At 39.0% G+C, this 22,144-nt stretch overlaps 1 protein-coding gene across 1 annotated transcript in view; it reads right to left on the bottom strand.

Annotated features, from left to right (window-relative positions):
• The window catches only part of LOC117743960 (cGMP-dependent protein kinase 1-like), a 78,311-nt gene that overhangs the window by 33,664 nt on the left and 22,503 nt on the right, over positions 1-22,144 (bottom strand). Inside the window, exon 3 of the mRNA XM_034551961.1 lies at positions 17,670-17,783. Coding sequence (XP_034407852.1) covers positions 17,670-17,783 — 114 coding nt within the window. The remainder of the gene's footprint in view (positions 1-17,669; positions 17,784-22,144) is intronic.

Here is a 22,144-nt window from a genome sequence, read left to right as displayed (position 1 = left end):
ATCATTATCATTTGTTCGTACTCGTCCTTTCCTTCCCTCTCCTTGATGAAATGATTGTAATTCCCGAGCCTTCAATTTCTCCGAATTATTTGCAACAATAGATAAATATTGTTGATTGTGAATACTGACAAAACTAGACAACTAGCTCCTTTAACATACCAGGGCGCAACAGAGGGGATCTGTGGTTAAACCTGAGGAAAACAGTGAGAGGTAATATCAATATGGATGTTGCCACATGATAGAGTGCAGGACAAGGCCTCCCTCATTGATTTGGCTCAGTCATAATTCATTCTAACTGAATTTCAGCCGAGGGGATTATGCAAATGCTGCATGTGTGTTTGTTCTTGTAATCTAATTTTGGCTCATTAAATGACATAAACATGGGATGCGCTCAACAATGTTTCTTCTCTGTATTCGGGTCATGACGGTTCACATCCACAGAGCACGGATCGGTTTGGAAACATCAGAACTTGCATGCGTTTGTTACTGTGACTGCAATCTTGATTTTGGTTGGGAGTGCCATAAGTTTTATAGGTGTTTAAAATGAAGAAAAAAAACTGTCTGTCTGGCCCACGATGATTAAGCGGAAGTATCCACAATCCTTTCCAGAAGCACCACGGGGGCTACGTGAAAGCGGTACTTAAATGATGATTAGACCTCAAGCAGTGGAGTGTGTACAGAAACGTGTACACTCTGATTGCAAATATATTTGTTAATAACATAGTATTAACAGTGTAATGCAGTGCTCAATGGACGTCTCTTGTGTATAAATTACATGACAGAAAATAAGTTCCGAAATAAGCTCCTTCTCTCTCTTTCCATGTCCATCTGCCTGTATTACATGTATCATCTGCCTACTGTCGTGCCTGTCTCTAGAGTAGAAGATGATCATGTGGATTTTGACACAATACCGTATGTTTTTTACAGCAAAGTGCTCACACTTTTACAACATCATTGTCACACGTGGAATTAAATGTATTAGAAAACCTTGGAAATATGTATCAACATGTGTCTTTGGTACCATGTTGGTTATTAGGATGTGCTCGGCTGTGAAATATAATTGTATCACTTTAGTCTCCAAACTAATTAGTGGGAGCACGCACCATAATAATTTAGGTTTGTGGGCATTTGAATTGGTTTTCACCGTCACTCTAAACACTTTTCTGTCAAATCTGTAACTTGCCTCCTCCTTCAACTTAATTTCTCTCATTAACATTTTTTTCTTAAACTTTCCTCCCCTCTTTACTTCCCAGTAATGTCTAAGAAAATGAGAAAAGCAACAGTCTTCCTCTCACTGACTCAGAGATACACACACACACACACACACACACACACACAAACACACACACACACACACACACGCACGCACACACACTTAACATCACAGTCACGTGAACTTTACTCCTTCGAGGCATCCCACATGTCTTGTTTTGGAAAGCGTTAAGAGAGCGATGCTGTCAGGGCGGCAGGGTGGAAGAGTCTAATCTCTTTCCCCCCTAAGTCATTAAAAATATCAGCCAAGTCTGATTACATCTGGATAAGCACTTTAGAGCGTGAGAAAGCAGGACAGGTCATTTGCGCCAGACAGTGTCAAAGAGCCTAAGGAAGAAAGAAAAACACAAGAGGAATTCTCCTCATAATTATGGATCTAATTATTATCATCATTGAGGCTTAAAGAAACACAAGTCAGTGTAGGAAATACAGATCCTCTTGTTATCTGGAGCATTGCCCGTCTTTAGGTAAGGCGCTAATGTGTGCTTTTATGACTTCTAAGTGAATCCCAACATAGAACAATCAGATGCTGTCTCCAGCTGCCAGCTCTACCAATGCTCGCCCCATGTGAGAGACAGGAGTCCATGGACTTTGAACAGCAGCTGCTTGAGAAATATTGAGCCGAACAACATACCACCCGCCATCCACCCATCTATTGTTTGAGAACATAACAGACTTCATAGATGTTACATTAGAGGGTTCTATTTCAGCTGCCGTGACATAAAAATAGTTACATTTCCAAACCATCATAACTAACCATGTCCACCATTAAAAATGAAGAAAACATAATATCTAATTTCATTTTAAATGCATAAATCTAGCACTTTTCAGTTGGAAACTTCCTGTCAAAGGTGGATTGAATAGAAGTATATCTAAAAAAGCTTTTGGCTAATCTGTAACATTAGCAAACCTCACTCTGAACCTTTATTAATCAATTATAGCCTGGAGAGTTGTATGTGTGGTGCAGACTGAACAAATCATACACCTCTAAAAGGATGGAAAAATAGCCAATATGAATTCAAAATGTAATGTATTATAATAGAATATGTAAACACATAATATTTGTAGGCGAATATTGTAATTATGGGCATGAACTAGTGAAACGGCAAAACAATACAATGTGATAGTGAAATACCATTTTTCATTTTAAGTATCTAAAATCTAAAAAGGAAGAAGTGTAATTTCTCTTTAAGGAGTACTTCATGAATGGTGAATGGAATGGAAAAAAAGACGGAAGGGAATAGGAACAAAAGAACACTGTGGAAAGAAAAATGAAGCAAACTGCTAACATGTTGTTCTTTCTAAAAGCCTTTAAATCAGCACATCAACACATTTTCCATTGACAGGAATTCATCTTTTTTCTTCCTCTTCATATTCCATTTCATGGTGTCATGATTGAAGTGCTGGTACCTGAGCTGATGTACCTGAGCTGATGTACCTAACTGTTCCTATGGAGAACAACCACTGCAGCATCTTAACGCCAATAAAACATTACCTTTCTGCACAAGTTGCTTTCTTGCCGGTTTGTTACATCAATTTTAATTGTTTGTCGTCCTCATCATCATATACAAGCATACATAAAATGTTTGCCACAGAGGAAATCAGTTGGAATAACCTGATAAGTTGCAGTCTGCCCGGCTAACGGAGGAAATTAATTGTGTTTGCTATTCATCAGCATGGCGGTTATTTTTAGGCCCTGGTGCAGGTTGTATCAGGTTATATAGCTGGTTCTGTGGCTTACTCAAATTCCACAATGAAATCTGTCTTTTTAGGGAGTCAAATATGTATTTCCTTATATAGACAAATGGGGGCGTGGCAGTATGCTGATCGCAAATAGTGGACATGTGCCTGTCATTTTACAATGATTTTGATTCACTAACAAGTGCACGGGGGTAAGAATTACATTGGACAGTGTGCATGAGTTCTTTATTACAATATTAATTTTGGTGTGTCCTTATTTTGTGCACAAACAAAGAACACTTCTACGCACAAATCAGTGAATGAGACACATTGTCCAATTGTATCGACATCCATACAAACTTTAAATAAATAACATTGTCTTAAGTCACAAGAACTTCCGACATTGGTGTGTATTCCTAATCCTTCTCTTTTTGTATAATTTAGTTTATTTCTGTATGTATTACCAGAATAATTTCCTCCTTGAGGACGATGACTAAACTATCTGTCCACTGAATGAGTTAACTATAGTGTGTACAATAAAATGACATCAAACTTGTGAGCTCTTGTGTCAGATGTGACAAGAAGAAATAGCTTGTTGTGTCATTGTTGAATTTCAGTGAATGTCATTCAAGGCTGAGGTTTTGAAACCCTTTGAGGCAAAAGCAACAGATCTCTACACCCAAAAACAGAGCAAAGCCAGTGTGATAATCCCCCCACACACACTGCTTTTCCAGAACACGATGAATATAGGTTTATGTGACTGTGTGTGAGTGAGTGACTACATGCCAGCATGGGTGCGCATACTCATTGTATATTTTTGTCTCCCACGCTTTATTTTTTATGAGGCAGCAATTATTCTGACAAGAGGCTCTTTGCAGGAGTCCTGGATTCAGCTTCCGAAACTGAGAAACTGTTCATTATCGGAGGAAAAGATGCATAACCATGCAAATATTAATCAAACCAATGAGTGGCTCAGATATTACAGATGGCTTTCTCTGTTCAGTGAGCTTGTGTGACAAATTCTGCCATGTTTGAAATACAACATCTTACTTATAAATTACAACTTCAAGCGCATGCGGTATTATACGTCCTTTAAATATCTGTTCTTACCATTTCCACACTATCTCCAACCTGCTGGTAAACACATATGAAGAGTCATTATTCTGCCACCAGCAGTTAGTTTCAGCTTAACAGTCTGTTGCTAGTAGCAACCAGTACAAGAACAGCCTAAAGCAGTTTATGATTAGTATATCCACCGTTTTGTTAGACCTGTGACCAAGCAAATATTGACCGGTATCTTTTAACCCGCTCAATGCCATTGTTGGACTGTCATTTGAACTTCATTTCCTAGAGCATCTGGTTAGATAATAGTTATTATGACCATGGTGATACTTTGTTTGTTTATTCTGCAACCCTGTCTCCCAGAAATGGTGTACGTGTATAACAAATGTGCAACTGCAAATGGGTTTTGAGAGTCACGTAATGTCATTTGAATAATTATTTATCAAGATAATAAGTAAACGTTTTTGATGAACATATCTGTACAATATCTATACGGAATTTGTCTTACCTGCAATATAATACATTCTCTGCTTGTATCAAATGTCATAAATGCATTGTATGGGTACAATTAGGCACTCAAAGCACTTGTTTAAGGGAAAGATTGGAGTCACTGTTAAATATTGAAAAACAATTTAAAAGACATGGAGGCCATTCCCTTTCTTCAACCTGTATTGGAGGTGTGTTTAGCTTGCTGCAAAGAACTTGCACCAATACATATAAAGAGGCCAACGGTATTATAGCTAATACATGATCGAAAATAGCACATCTTATTTACCATCAACCATTTCTCATAGGGCATGAAATTAAGCTTGGTTTTGGGAGGATGGAGGTCAGCAAATGGAAATTGCATTGCCTCTCAGTCAGTTACTTTAATTGTATTGCTATGGTCCCAAACATCAGGGCCTCTTTACTGCCTCAGACCAGAATTGGCAAGACACAATTTACTTGAAATTGTGACGAAAGCAGGCGGGAAAGGAAATATTGTGGGCAAGATAGCACGTAAAAGCTAGTTTATGAAAAGTTGTTTTTTTTCCCTTATAGAAGTGTCCCCGACTGAGAATTAACATAGTCAAATCTGATTGCTCAAGTCTTGCCTGTAGTCGACTGATCTTTGAAAATTGCCTTTTTTTTTTTGCTCTTTGATCTCCGTTTAAGCTGTATCTACAGAAAAAACTGCAAAAGCGTTATTGGCTGAGATATATTATTATGTGACTATTGCTTACCTGTTGTTTCAGAATAATATGTGTGTAATGTGTGTGTGTTTGTGTGTGTTTCCTCATTGTCGGAATCCACAGACAGAAGAGAAACACCAGGGAAGTGAAGGGACAGTCAACAGGAGACGGAGGATGAAGCCTCAGACAGCTGTAATATGCACTGTTTGCACAGCTGTTTCTCCACGCCTCCCCCAGCTGATTTTAGAGATTTGTTCATGAATTCTAAATATATCTAGCACTCTGATAGTTAGTGGTGTCACGGACCCCAGTTCAACATTAACCATCACAGTGTGATTACTGACGGTCGGTATCCGCCGATCTCTTATAATGTTCCTTTGCAAACAACCAATCCTTGTTTAAATGAACAGGAGAACAAAAATGTTCCATTCAGTTACATCATGATGCGTTCAGGCTCTGTTCAGTGAAAATTAATATTGAGCGAAGGTCAATTATAATGTCATCATGATGTAGTGTTGGTGAGAAGTTGTTGGTGAGAAGTTGTTTTCACGATGAATTGTGACCTGTTTACATTAAGCAGCTCATAATACATACAAAAACTACTAATGACGACAAACATATGACATCAAAATACAATATTTCATTTCCTGACCGTTTGAATTGTGTGCCTTTCTGAAAAAAAAACACTGTAATATTTTCAGAGCAAACAATGTATTTGCTTCCTTTTTTTCTTTTTTACTTGACTCTAATCCGTATTTAGGGATGGTATTGTTAGGATTTCATCGAAACAATAAGAGCGATTAGCTTTCATCGATTAGCCTGTTCTCATTATCAAACTCCTTAGGCATCGCTAATGTTACCTGCAGATGGACAGCTGCTCGATAAACCAACATTTCTGCAGATTGATGATCTGCGTTTTCGCTAAACGTTTTGATAGATTGCTGGTGTTTCTTACTTTTGAGGGTTTTATTGCATTTGATACAACGAGAGTTCTCAGCATCAACTGGAGTAAAATGTAGCCACACTTATGATCTTTTTCTTCTCTCTACCGTGATGTGAGTCTCAAGCTGTAACATGCAAGGAGTCAGTGTGTGTGTGTGTGTGTGTGTGTGTGTGTGTGTGTGTGTGTGTGTGCAAAGACAGAGAGAGAGAGAGACAATTGTATTTTGCAGGTAACAAACAACAATCAATCCTTCTTAGAGGTAAAGGTCAGTCACACCTCTCTCAGATTTGCTCAACAAATAGTGAATAATTGCAACATTGTATGCATCCTTGAGTTATCTGATCTTTGCATTGGGAAAATCAAACGAAACTCTGCATTCAAATCTGTGACAAGCGTCTTGTTTCACGCTGATTAACTTTAATAATTGATGTTTTCTGCATTGTGTGTGAAACAGCTCGCTTAAAGAATTAATTTTCCATAGATGAATCAACAAGTTCATAAGATCAATGAGTCCATTATACAGCCAAAGGTGTGAGTCACACTTGCCCCAGTTTCGTTTATGGAGGATTATCTTTCATGTTCTTCCCACACATCTTGCAAAGATCACTATATGTATATGTACCGGTATGTATCATTTCAGTCTCGTATCTGGATCAAATCCAGATGACATTTAAGTCACTTCAATTGACACCGTGGCACACCTCCGATGGCCGGATCATAAATATGATTGCAATTCATCTTTTCTCACAAATCTGCTTGAAAATCTGGGTCAGAAATACTAAAAACCTAATGTTAGTTACAACCCAGTGGAGAACCCTGTAGAGTCTACTTGTAGTTACACGCGGACAGACGAATGCTTTAACACCTTTTCACGTTACCTTGAGTAAGCATATTTCAGTCAATCTTGAATTCCTCTATGATGAATTTAATGAATTTAGCTTTTTCACGATCAGATTACAGATTCAATCTGCCCATGATTCATTAAAAGCATTTAGGGGGATCTATTGGCAGACATTTAATATCATATTGATAACTATGTTTTCTTTATTGTATAATCACCTGAAAATAAGAACTGTTGTGTTTTCATTACTTCGGAATGAGCCGTGTGTATCTACATATGGAGTAGGTCCTCTTCACGAAGCCAGACTCCATGGTTCTATCATAGCCCAGAACAGACAAACCAAACACTGGCTCGAGATGGGGCCATTCGCAGTTTCACGTTTTTTCCATCGGCCACATGCTTGGCATATAGGAGTAATTATGAATCCCATTGCATTTCATGACAAGACCTGCCCTGTAAAGATGGTTGATGTAGCGACCATTGATTAGATTTAGGTCCTTGAGCTTGAGAGTGGTCAGGATAGCCAAGAAAAAGTGGTCAAAGAGTAGGACCTGAACAAATCAGGTTACACCTGGCCAATGCTAGTGCTTGAATACTACACAGGGTTGGTCTTGTCAAGAAAAGCAATGGGATTCATTATAACGCCATACAGGAAAGGTTTCAGTGGGTTGCAATCTGAAACCTCGCCACTAGATGCCGCCAAATAATACACTGCACCTTTAAGTGACTGTGTGTAAATATTGTAAACAGTAGCACCTGATTCACAGTACTGCTAAGAGAAGCCATGTTCCCTCACTGATTCAATAGTGTCATTTAAACACCAACTAAAGACATACCTGTTTACTGCATTTGGTTCATTACATCTTCTACGGCCTGCTTTTATGTTTTTTATTTATTTATTTTTCTTATTGTTTTCTTATGTTTTTTACTGCACCATCTTTTACTGTGTATTTTACTCTGCTCTTTAACTGTTGAAATGTTTTCGGCCCCTGTTATTAATTGTCAGTTTGTTTTAATTGACTATACTGTACTGCACTTTCTGACCCTTTGTCTGTGAAAAGTGCAATATAAAAAAACGTACTTACTTACTTACTGATACTGGGCTATAACTTCACCAGCGACTAACAGCTTGTGAAACAGGTAGAAAGTCCCCAGTTACCCTGATTACCCGGAGACAAACGAATATTCCTATTAGCCTGTCCACCTGAGGGGCGTTCTTTTGACTGACTGACTGACTGACTGTATATTGCTCCTGTCTGAGGTTTCCCTCTCTGGGTGTTTTAACCTTTCAAGTCGTCTAAAACCCCCGAAGATCCGCTAGCTGCCGGAACACACCTGCGCTCCAACTGAAAATCAGAACAACAGCAGCAGCAGGGGCCCTCAGTCTCGAAGGCACACACACACACACACACACACACACACACACACACACACACACACACACACACAAACACACACACACACACACACACACACACACACACAGAGTAGCAACATTTAACACAGGCACTTACATACAAACGCACATACACATTAAGATGCCTTCATCCTACAAAAAAACCTAGATTGTCAAGTCAAAGATGCAGACAGGAAAACCTCAACTTCATACAGCTGGGTGGGGGCTTCCCTGCCACCATCACCATTTTCTCACCACATTTCTTGCTGCACTCTGTGTAACAGTGTTACCATGGCAGCCATGGAAACAGAGAAGATTTTTCTCTGGCTCTGTCCCACTGGAATTTTATCTTCCAACGCCATTCTTTCTGTCTGCTTCTCTCTGTCCCTGTTCCCGCATTTCCTTAGCTTTATCAATGAAACCCTTTACCATACGGCATGCAATATATCAGTCCTGAAGCTCTGCATACATCTGCACGTGTGATGGAAACAAAATGATTGTGTCTCGAACTAATTATCTGAAAAATTACAGACATGTCAACCAAAGCAAATGAAATGCCAATTTGTGAGTTTGATTAGTATTTTCTATTGATTTGTGCAATTTTAGATGTGTTTTCCCCATGTGTCTAATTGTGTGTCTGAATTACAACATGTAAAGCATACTGTTTGATATTTCTCTTGTTTGTACATTTGCATGTTTTATCTTTTGATGCATTTGCATGTACGTCAGTCTCTCATTTCCCTCCTCTTGGGTAGCTTACAAAGACCCAGCAGCATAATAGATGGTTCCTCTGTGCTTCTTGTTTAGAATACAATCACTAGCCTTACTGATTCCAAGAGCTCCTACAGCCCGGCCTTGGCTATTTAATTGGTCCTTTCTCTTAAAAGCTCAATTTGTTTTGAACCTTCAAGATATTCATTATATACTACAAGTACTCTAAGCATACTTAAATATACAATATATCTCTGATGTCGTTTGTCAATTTACATAACAGTACAATGTGTACCATCTTCAGCAAAAGAGGCTCTTGTCTCACTCAATACATGGGGTGTATACAAGTGCACTTGCCACTAGATACGACAGTTTCAAGTTATGTATTGTCATATGCACAACACCGACAGAGGAGCATGCCATTTACAATGAAATATTTTAAATCTCAGGCTTCTTCCAACAATGCTCAGAAAATAAATATAAAATTAAAATGTTAAGTTAAAAAAATGTTTCTAGCAAAGGATCTAGCAAAAGGATCTATTAAAATACAAATGTGTCAATATATATATACAAATCTGGAATGAAATAAAAAACAATCTAGGTCAATTATGCGATACAAGGCAGAAAGTTTTCTCCAGGTTTTTCTCAATTAAAAATGTAAATTCTTTCATATATCTGGAATGTATCATAAAGTCTCACGCGCAACCTGAAACTAACGTTTTGGATTGCAGAAACACTGACTGTTGTTTTCTGTCCGTACTGTCACTCATTTCTTTTGTCTTTATTTTTGAGCACCACCAAAAAACGTAGCTGGCTAGTCGTAGATACAGATCGCTACAATGAGGCTGCCTGCCAGGCTGCAAAGACCACGGCGGCATCTATGCTTCATTCTGCTAGAAAACATGTCCAGCTGATTAAATACAGACAGCGTATTCTCAGCTTATAAAATGTTCTGCATGAAAAGAGGCTAACGGCTGCAAAGCGTCTCAGCAATCTAATGCTTATGCTTGCATTATATAATCAGCAAAATAATGACGTATGTTAGAATGTTAAATGTGGGTTATGTATCTGCTAATGGTTGCTAATTTATTAGAATGACTTTAAGACAACACTTGCCCCAACATATTTCCTTTGATGACATGCAAAACGTTGAACATTGTGGAGGACACACAGCTGTGTCATCGTTCTAATATTCAGCTGAATTCATAGTTATATTTCAAGTGCAAAGTGAAAGTGCTCATTTTGGGTTTAAAAAAGCTCAGAAGTAAAGCCTTTTGTTTGGAGGTTGCTTTTATATTCTGCTCTTACTTGATATTAATCACACTGAAAACAAATTGTATAAAATGCTGCAGGTTTTTCTCCGCTGGTGCTTGGTATTCTGCGCCATATTCAACAGGAGAGCAGTCCTTAAGAGTGAGAGGAGGCCAAGACGAGGTACTGATGTTGAGGAGTCATACTGCTGGGTCAAAGAAAGGCTGGAGGGGATCTCACTTTGCATTATCAAGTCATGTGAACAAGGTGAAGTGCAGAAAGAACGTTTTCTAAATAGTATGCATTCCTTTACTTTCAGAGTTCAAGTGTACACAACTAAGAGGGCACACTGACAGCCATATAAGCAACATGTTTTATTATATACTGAGTCCCCAGCTGAAGTCACCATTCTCCACCAGTCATAATGTTTAACTTGGTGCCTGGTTCTCCAAGGAGCCGTACCTGTTACGTATCTAGTTCTGCCAAAACAAGGTTCACTGTGAACCGGGGCGATTTCTGAGACTGAGCAGACATAGTCTACTACACACACGCTCACACATTTACACACACTGGCATGCACATCCCCCCCCCCCACCCCCACCCCCACCCCATCCCCCCCACCCTCAGATTGATTAGAAAGAAGACTGTTTGCTCAATCCCCAGCGGAAGGAAGGGTTTTAAACAGCTGAGCTATCATTCTGTCACAAAGGCCATTCTCAGAAGTCTACGGGACAAAGCTGCTGCCGCGGCTTAATTTTCTTTCTGTGATACCATGATACAAAGGGAAGGGCTTTTTTTAGTAACACGTGTGTGTGTGTGTGTGTGTGTGTGTGTGTGTGTGTGTGTGTGTGTGTGTGTGTGTGTGTGTGTGTGTGTGTGTGGATACTGATGCACTGGGCCTGTGCTAGCTGTCAGCTGCTGTCTATAAGGGGTTTGAAGGTGCTTACAAAAGCTCCTAACATTCAGTAGGTGAAGCTCATGAATGCAGTATAGGGCCGACTTAAATTAAACCACATTTCTGTTGAACAAGACAATTGGTGTGTCCACCCCAACAAAATCCTAGTTGACTTTCCAATTACACGTCATTTTATGCGAGCCACCACCATCTAATGTGCTGTTACCAGGTGGTGGTTATTTAAAAAATAATAAAGACGACAAGCAAACAAGCATTTAACTCCTGGCTGAACAGCTTTTATGGCTCTATATTTATGAGTGCATGCTGCAAAGTCCCACTCCTCAACATGTACCCCTCATGAACATAAAGCCCTTAATCCTAAATGACAGATTCAGTCATGGTTTGGATGGCTGCCAACTGTATTTAATTAGGAGATTATAAATGTCAAATAATAGAAATCGTAGGAGAAAGGAAAGGTCAATTGGATATAAATATTTGATAAGCATTATATAATATGCATGCATGAACTGTTTGGTATTAATATGCATCTAATATGTTTATACATTAGATAAAGTAATCAGTGATTTTCCAACCTTTCAAGTGTGATGCAATCCTCCATCAACCACCAGTCAATGTATTTTAAACTGGATGTCTGTAAATACCGTCAACTATATAAAATTGAATTTTTTTTAGAAGACCTAGAAATGTTGATGTTTAGTCTCTTTTTCCCTTTTTTCAGAAGCTTTGGCCAAGTTTGAGTGTCAGAAACCAAATGTTTCAAACATTTCTCTTATTTATTTAGACTTTTCTGCACACTTGGTAAATACTTTACATGTATTCTCAATTGCACCATGTGGTGTTACTGTATGGCCACAACTGAGGAGTTCTATTATAGATGGTTGTTTTAGATTATTGTATATATATATATATATATATATATACTGTATTAGCATTGCATTAATTTGTGTCTTTATTTTTCTTCTAAACACAAATATGTGGATTTATATCGTTGCTATTGAGTTGAGTCACTTTGGCTGCAGGAACCCGCTCAGGATCACATAACCCTCTTTGGGCGTACATTGTCAAAATATAGGAAAGAACAACACTATCTACTGATATCATTAATTAATACTCATTCATATTGTCTGTACTAATTCCAGTAATAGGATATTTTACAATTAATCGGGATCATTTTACTTAATTGTACATTTATGGAGTGTTGAGTTGTAGTGGATTTTATATATACTTGCACATGTCATACATAAAGAAAGTTATGAATTAATTTGGGATATTATGAGGAATATTCTTGAGGAATGTATTATGAAACATAAGACAGGATCACTGTTTTATTATTCTGTTTGTTAATGACAAATGTAATGATTAACTGTATGATGCATGAGAATGAATGTTTTATTGTTTAGACAATAGTTAAAATGGATGCCGATTGAAACCTGATATGTTGCTTTTATTCTGAAGGCAGGATAGTAGGTTTTATTCTGATGGGGAACTTCCGGTCCCTGACCGGATGTGTGCACTTTGACCCCGCCTGTTTACTAATTAGCTTAGCGAACAGAACGGCGGCATCCTTTGAACTGACCAATAGAACTAACCCATAGGTGTGAATTCATTTGCATGACCATACTAACAGCCGAGCATTTGTTCTGGAGTCAGAGTTCTTTGGTTCGGGATCTTGAGACAGCCCCGGGCTCTACGCTGCACCTGGCTGAAAGAGAGGCCTTGGGAGCAGCGAGGTGTCCGTCTGTGGAGAGCTCTCCCTTACCAGCTCCACGATCGTGAACGCTACATGAATATTATCTTTGCCATTAAATATTGTTAAACTTTAACTCATTGAATCCTGAATTTCCTGCGGCCACGGGACCCGGAGCTTTGAACAAATCTTACAGGAGTGACCTTCAGGATTCACAACAATAATATATAAGCCACCAATAAAGTTGCATGACAGGGATGGCATGCCAGTGTAAAAACTGGCCAACCCATATTGGGACATTGAACACCATGAAAATAAATACTTGTAAAACCTGACTGCACTATATAACATTCGCTTTGTATGTGTGTGTGTGTGTGTGTCTGTGTGTGTGTGAGAGAGAGTGAGCGACAGTCTCTGTCACTCAAAGTGAGACTTATGTGTGAAAGGAGTGTGGAATGAGTGTGAAATGTGTGTGTGTGTGTGTGTGTGTGTGTGTGTGTGTGTGTGTGTGTGTGTGTGTGTGTGTGCGTGTGTGTGTGTGCGTGCGTGTGTGTGCCTGTGTGTACTGTTACAGTATACTTGATGGATAGAGCTGAATAGGATGTCCTGGCACGCTGCCCCCCATCTCATCTGGATCCTCCTTTAAATAAAGTGCTTCTTAACATGACTTATGACGTTGTTTTTATCCTAAAAGTAAAATGCAGTCACATGTTAAAGTATTCGTGTCCATGTGCAACTGAGAGCTCTGCTGAGTTTCTGCAGAGATGTCCAAGACTGCTTTACCACCACTATCATTAAGATGGAGCACACTGATAATCAGTCTCACTGATTAAATTAGTAGTGACTGGCAGTGACCTCATTCTCTAAGAGAGGACGAGTCCAAAAACAATGTCAGGATTCACGACCCTCGTTTGGAGCTACTGGGAATAAACAAGACGCTGTGTGTGACACAATCTGGGATCATATTTATTACAGCCATAATGTCTTTCTTTATTTTCTGTTTTATTTATGTAATAAAAAAAGACTATATTTTAATGTGAAAATGAATAATTTACTGTTGAAAGAAGTACATTTTTCAGAAAGACCTTGAGATGTGGTTGAAAGCTAGAGGGAAAAAAGCTAATTATTAGGGGGTAAAAAGGTATATATTTATAGTGTAGAATGTTTAATAAGGACCACCTCTACAGATTCTGCTTGCGATGTGTTAATATTTAGAGCAAGTACGTTTTGAAGAGGTGACGGCTTGTTGGCAAATTTAGATGAAACTGTAGAGCCTAAAGTTCTCTAGTGTTTGACCATATTTAATGTAGTTCTGAAATCATAAATTATTTAAATAACAAGTCAATCAGCAAAGTAATCTACAACTATGTTAGTAATTGGTTATTTGATTACGTGATTCTTCAATCACAAATGCCAGACAGAACAGGTACAGGTAGTTACAACTTCTCCAAAGTGATCATTGTAAAGTAAATATTGTTGGGTTTTTGGGTTAGTTGTAAAAAACCTAAAATAAAAATAGTTTTATAGAGATCGAGAAAGATAATTGACAGAGTAATCAATCATGAAAATGGTTGCTATTTGCCAACCTTTTTACCATGATTTTGAAGTTTGATAATATATTCTTGAATTCTACAGTTAAAGCATTTTCAAAAGAAAAGCCTGAGCCACAAAACAATATCAAATGATTGCTTTGCTGTTGTTATTATGTGTCGCAGTGAGGTACAGTCTACCGGTGCACAGCTTTATGCCGCACCATGCTGAATTGCATTCTGTTATGCTGTCTCCGTCTTCATGAAAAAGTGACATTTTCTTGCTATAAAAGAATATTTTTTCGCAGCAGAAGGCCACTTTCTGTCACTCTGGCACACAAAAAGATACAAATTTAGTCTTGCTTCCCTTGAGATGAGTCCCTCATTTTGTTGTCACCGCTGTCCTGTATTGGCCAGCAATCTCTTTTGTCTCTCACTCACACCTCTTTCTTACTCTCCAATCTTCAGCCAGCATCCTCCCAGTTGTTATCTTGTGAAAATGATCTTAATGGCAAGAGTAACATTTTTCTCTCAGGCTGTGTGTGAAATTCCACCTCATTTGCCAAGACGGGCAGAGCCAAAGCCCAAATGTGTCCACAACTCTGCACATAAGTGTCCGTATCCTGAAACTAAACCTAGCATATTGATTGTTGGAGCTCGTTGGGGACAATGCGCTACTCAAAATGCTCAAGTCAGGGCTTACTTTACAGGATCCATTTCTCTTGGGAGAGTCCAAGCAAGTTCTCACACATGAAAATCTCCTAAAGGCTGTAAAGGAAGGGGGTTGGTGGAAAGCAACTATATGTGTCAGTCCCTCCAGGGATTTATATGATGTGCAAGAATTAATACAAATTCAATTAATCCTCGTATTACTTTGGAGAGCTTACAATGTTGTCTTATCCTTGCAATACATCCACTTCGAATCATGTAACTGGACTAACAATTTGCACATTTTTCCACAAAGTGGTCCAATACAACGTTTTTTGAAACAATTAAAAACATTACCACTTATTGAATTGTGTGTGTTATTTGCTTGTTTGTGTGTGTTGCTTCTGTCTGTATGTTATTCTAATTGAATAGGCTACATCTGTAATTTTTCATATTAGTAGTTCTTTTTCTTTTTTTTTTTAGATTTTATTCATACCAGTGTGATTTGACAAACAACTTCCATAGAATTGAAAATATTGTTGTCTGCTTTTATATTCGTCACAGTCATGTTATCCCAATCTTTGCAAGTGCAAATTGATTTGGAAAGCCAGTAGACAGACACTAGCTGTGAGGAATTTCTGAAATCTAGCCAGGGTTGTTGTAATGTTCTGAAATAGATAGAAACCAAATGATGCCTGGAGGATTATAGGAAAGACGCAATGACAAATCCAAAACCTTGTGGTATGCTTTGGAAAATGGTTGGCACTAATTTAAAGTTAATGGGCCAAAATATGCTGGTACTGTAGTTTAAGACTAACATCGGCTGGATTACAACAGTTCAAACTCATTTAACTGTTGCTGGAATGAATTAAACCATGTTTCCATGTAACCTTGAACACATTTCTGACGACAGAATGTAGCACACTGCACCACAATTGAAACAAAAGAAACAAAAGTCATCATTATGTTAAAATCATAACCGCAAACAATTTCTCTAAATTATTATACCACATAATGGCTTTTCATTGTTTCTGTGAGTTTTCTTAATCGACAACAGACTCCAACAATCTCTTCATTATTACAGTTGGCAATAATGTCATTACATTTTGAGTTTTCTTTGCAGTTAAAGTCATCTAAATTCTACTGAGATGTAATTATTCATGCATATGACTGAAGAAACCATGCAATGTATATTAAAATTACAGTGAGGATACATCCTCCTACAGGGTTGCAACATGTAGATCAAATTAAGTTAACTGATTGGAAGCTCATCCCTCATGCACACTCATTAGGTAGTTGCATGATTTCCATTGGAAGCCGCCAATTCTAATATCCTATGCCACGGCAGAATTCCTCGGTACACTCTTGTGTAAAGAGATACATTAAAACCAAGACAACCACCCTCTGAGACACGACCACTGAACCTGTTCAACTGTAAACAGACTTCTGCCTATGTAGACAATTACATCATTTGTTCCATGCAGAGTTTTTATTTAGCCGCCACATCACCAGCAAAGCGCTGACGTACACTTCTAAAGATCATGAAGTTCATGCCAGTGGGCCGGTGGCAGGCAAAAGAATTTACAAAAGAAATAGACAGACGCACAGTCGCCTGTAGGAAGGGGAATATTTGATCCCTTAAGAGCTGGCTCATCTCCCTGTGGGCACCTGTTGCCATAGCAACGGGAGCCAGGAGTTTCCCTCAGGTTGGCTGGACAGCGGTAGGGGTCCATAGGATATGGAAGGGGTCAGGAAGGGGAGTGCAGCCTTGCTGCCACCATCAACCTCGATTTCCTCAACACTCTAACTGGCCCTTCTTCGCCTTCGTCTACAAGCCCGAGGGATCCCACCTGCCCTTCACGCAATCTTTCATACCTGGGTCACACACAAGAATTAACCACCTCATGGTGTGTGGAATTATTTACCAGGTCAATTGTGATTCAACTGAGTAATGACACCATAAGTGCCAGCTGGAGCACATACCCAGACACTTGATTTGAGCTGCATTTATCTGCACAGTAACGCTTTCACCCATGACACCTTATCTCACCTTTTTGTCCATTTAATATTCTCTCCAAAGACATTTTTCCAGCTATTACCTATTTCCTGCGTGACATAAACACACATATTTCATCCTGACACACACTCTTCTAACACGCTCCGTCTCAAATGTGCGTAGTCCACCATCTGTCCTGTCCTTTCTCAGTCTCCTTTCCTTACTCTACTCGGCTGACTATTCAAATCACCAGTCTGATAGACCACATACTGTGCATCCTTCATAGAAGAAGCTTTAACACATGAAAGAGTCAACCTTGACACGCGACCGAGGAACAATGCTATCTGTGCGTGACTATTAGATCGTCCTCTTTGTGTCAGCGCAAGACTGATATTTTACAGGCAGAAAGACCCTTAATCCTCCACACCAAGGGAGCAGATTTCCGTGGACAGGGTGTGTGTGTGTGAACAGGTGACATGATCTGTCACCTGGGGGACCTGTGGACATTCTGCACAGAATGATGTGAGCACTTTGGATGTTTTTCCAGGTGTCTGTGGAGACTCACTCTTGACGGTGGCAGTCCTGGTGCAGTTATAGAGAATAGCGAGCTCTCCAAACACTTTTCCTGGCCCCATGGTGCAGAGCTTCAGGCTCTCCTTCGTCACCTCCACCTTCCCATCTGAAACATGCAAGGAAATACAGGTGAGCCATTAAGCATCATGCTATTGAAATTGCACATTCCTTTTTCTGCACGATTACCCAAGTGTGAGAGTCCTCTGCTACATTCAATATTTGTAGCAAACAAAGTTTCGGTGATGAAATGGAGTGGATGATAGACTTTTTGGTTCATTTTTGGGGGCAATCAGCCAGTGGCATTGAATCACTGGGCTGGAACAAAATAAGATTATTTTGCAATGGGAAGTTTCCAAGGGCTACTGGCCTCCCATCAACCCTGAGGTTAGGGTTACCAATGTGTGAAAATTCTACTGAAAGCTTAACACTCCATAACTCACAGACACAGTATGGTATGCCTTAAGGTAAGGACTTGTTCGAACAAACACAAAGAGGGCTCTAAATTATGATTACTGCAGTATGGAGTGATTCACATAGTCACCATTAAGATCAGATATATCTCTGCATCAAAACAACAGGACCTACCATTGAACTTATTTTGAACTTGTGAATTTAATATATTCTCGTATTTTTTTGCAAACAAAAAAGCCATGTAAAAAAACAAACATTAAAGCTGGAATCATGCTGCTGTAGAGATACACGTAAACGTATTGGCGAGCATACGCAGAGAGTGTTATCGGTAACCGAAGGTCAAAGAGGAGCCAACGTGCACACCTCTCAGATCTCAGCAAGCTGACAGTTTGGTCCGGTTGGGACGCTTTCTTTATTTTTGTTTCTATGGTGAAGCATACGCAATGCCGAGCATCGGAATCGTAAGTTCTTCAACGCACGTCATATCGTTGCTCTTCTCGTCAATGTCCCGTCGGTTTATGTTTATGAATCCAAATTCCTTCATGTTTGATTTTCTTGGATGAAGCAGCTTATTTCCACCTTTACCAGGGGAAAAGTGATTACTTGCACATTGTCTTCACACTGTGGTGTGCTTTTAGACTATGACACTGCTTCCTAGTACGTACTTTATGTACTTTACACTGTCAATCTGTACAAGGGTAAAAGAAGCACAGACATCAAGGTGTCTGACTATCACCTGAGTAAAGTAGGCCTATGTTCGGAAACGTGCAGCCCAGAGAGAGCCCATAATGCCAGTTTATTAAAGCAAGTAAATACATATTTTACTTCATAACACTGTACGAGGATCTATGCCCCTGTGACGAGGGGTTTGCTGCGGCCACTGTGTTTAGAAAAGCATCCTCAAGCATGTATACTTTGCTGTAAACTCAGCATTCCAGCAGGACCATAACTCAAAAATCCCAAAGAAAACAGTCAAAGTTGGCTCTAGGCTACAGGTGAAATATGGAAAGATGATAAGAGAGGAAACTGTTTGACACGTTATCACTGTTACAGAAGGCCGAGCACTCCTTTGACAAAAAGTCTCCACAAAACTTGCCATGTGTCAGGACAAATTATTTTCTCCACTTTGTGTTTATTCCACCTTATTGGAAGGATTTTCATTGTGGTAAACAATACATCATCCATTAAAACCCAGCATGAAACCATACGCGCAATCTTTAGCTCTTAAACAGTGTCTCCATCTAACTTCCCTGCTGTTTTAACTGCCCCTGCTTGAAAGCATTGCTTTTGTCCCTCAGCTTCCTGCAACACTGCCATTTTCACTCAAGGGGAGAAATGGCTGGAGATCAAACAAGCTGGGATGTCTCACCATTCAGCATTTTAACAATGTGCATCTTTCTTTATTATCAACTCAAGAGCCTTTTATGACTAGATTAAAAAACCTCTTTCAGTTTAGATTGGCTCATATTCACCGGACTGCTTTCAGAAACTCGATGTGAAACATCCATTAAATATTCACTTGTTGTGAATCTAATAAAGGACAGCTACGGATGCTATGCTTTTGAAGTTTGTTTCTCGGTGCACATAGAAAAAATATATGTAGATTAATATCTTGAATTTCTCATTGTAATTTTTACTCCATTCAAACAAACTCATGTTTCTGCTTTCATGAGAATGAAATAGACAACTTCCTGTGCACATTGGGATTTCTCGCAGGAAAAAAAGAGAATGTAAAAAACCAAGTATGGCAGAATTAATAACTAATGTCAGTCAAGCTTGGCAAAGTCTATAATGACTGTTATTATTGAGCTTATTATTGAATCATAGAGCATAACAAATATGTTCCAAACTAATCAATGGACTTTGAGGGATGTTGAAATGATGATTTGAGTCGTCACCTCCTAAAGCCCCTGAGCCCATATTAAAAATATCTTAAACCTTGGCATAACAGATAATTGTAATGCCAATGTTTTTTCAGTTTGAAAGTTGTAAGCAAAGACAAAACCCTGTGTGATTGTTTCATCAGCTAACCGGGTATAGAAAAGGGTTCATATTGATTTCTGTGTGAGGGAGAAGACTGTCCATCAACAATTGTGACCATTTTTTTCCCAATAGAAATAGAAGATTAGTGATGAGTTAGAACTAAAGGAATATCAGCTGAACATACGACAGACACACATCACAGTTTAGACCTCTTCAATCTATCCACTGAGTAGACAGATGAGGGCCCAAAGAGAAACTGCTACCCAACATATTAGAGCACCATATGGTTCAATAATGACCCAGAGTTACGTGTACCTTTCTGGACTGGAACATAAATACAAAATGAGGAAAAAATGGTTATAACAACATATTCTCCCAGGCATGTAACACTGTGGGGACATTGACTAACAGTACGTTTTTAAAACTTTAATTCTTCAGCTTTTCAGCCAAAACCATTTAAAATTGAAATAATACATTTGGTGTCTAAATAATACGCTACTTATTATATTATTGAAGAAAAGAAGAAAAACATCAAGTGACACAAAACCATTGCAGTGTATTTATGTATCAATATAGATAATGACTGTCCTTGTCAAAAGGACACAAGACACAGAACTTCATTAAGTGCAATGAAGGGCGGTCTGAGGTTTAATAACAGCCGTGTCATGTGGATGGGTTCATGTAAGGACAAAGAAAACCATACATAAGGGAGCAAAAATGTAACGCTTGACTTTGGACAAAGCTATTCATTTCCTGTGGATGACCATGTAATTAATCCCTGAGAGAGACGACTAGCACAGTGCTTGTTTTGGATGACTCGCTGGTTAGGGAATTGCTAGGAAATTGAGTAATCAAATTATTAAATGATTAGCAATACAGCAAAGCAATTGCTATTCAGACATTTCCATGAATATATCCACACACGGCAACATGTGATCCAACACTTCTTTATTACAATAGCTCCACATTCATTTGTAATTCACCTCACATATGCAGGTGTTACTCAAATCTTATTAAAATAGCAACACCACAGGCAAATACATGCCTTTTCGGGCAGTCGATCAGATATCAAAGAACAGCAAATCTACATCTCACGAGCCATTTAACAACAGCTGTTTACTCAATAAGAGGAAGAACAAAAAAATCGTAATGTATAAAATACCACCAGGGTTGTTTCCTGTCAATGTATTCCAGCATATCTTCTCCCCCTGAGGTGGTGTAGCTGTGTTAATGGCTGATCATTTGAATGCACACAGCGGGGCATGAGGACAGAAGGACGAAGCAGACTTCCCTCTGGCTCAAGATCAGATGCGATTCTGGCTGCATCCCAAATCAAAAAAGCTGCTGTCTTTTGGGTTAACTTTATCTCACACTGGTGCTGAAGATTTCACAGATGAAAAGTCGACGCAAATGTGCTCCTACTAACCCTCTAAGAGGAGTGATTTAAATGATCCTCTGGGATCTGAAGGATATCTGACCAAATTAAAAGATATATTCTATTCAGATATCCGTCGTTTAGACTAAACCTCATGGCTACAATTAACACGGTTAGATTAAAGATAAAGGCAGTTTTGTAATGAGTAAGTCAACTGTTTGATTTCCACGTACAGTCTTTCACACTGAGGTCATTAGGTTGCTTCTATAAATAAAGTTGTAGGGGTCATGCGCAGGATACGGTTTAATTCTTACTTCCCTTCTTTCATTTACAGTTTTTATGTTTTTCAAGCAGCACAAAATGGACACGGAGAAACAGGATGTGGGGGAGTTCGAAATCCCTACAGGATAACACATAACCACCATCCCATCTTGTTGGGTCGTGTTCTTTCGCCACTGCTCAGGGGTCTGATTTCCCGATACTATCCCTATCCATTAGAGCAACACTGGAAGTAGATCAAGCAGAACATTGTTTTATTATGCTCCCACTGGAGATATAGGGTCATTACCACTGAAGGCTTTAGGTGGTACAATTAGTTGACACTTCGCTAAAGAGACTTTAGTGGAGCAATGATATGTCTGAGAGAAAAAGCGTTTGAATGCTTTTGTGGAGGAAAAACCACAAGAGGAAGAAGACTG

Source organism: Cyclopterus lumpus, chromosome 15, assembly GCF_009769545.1.
Source record: "Cyclopterus lumpus isolate fCycLum1 chromosome 15, fCycLum1.pri, whole genome shotgun sequence".
In the NCBI taxonomy this organism is placed as follows: domain Eukaryota; kingdom Metazoa; phylum Chordata; class Actinopteri; order Perciformes; family Cyclopteridae; genus Cyclopterus; species Cyclopterus lumpus.
The sequence above is the reverse complement of the archived record's forward strand: the minus strand, read 5'-3'. Positions and strand labels throughout refer to the sequence as shown.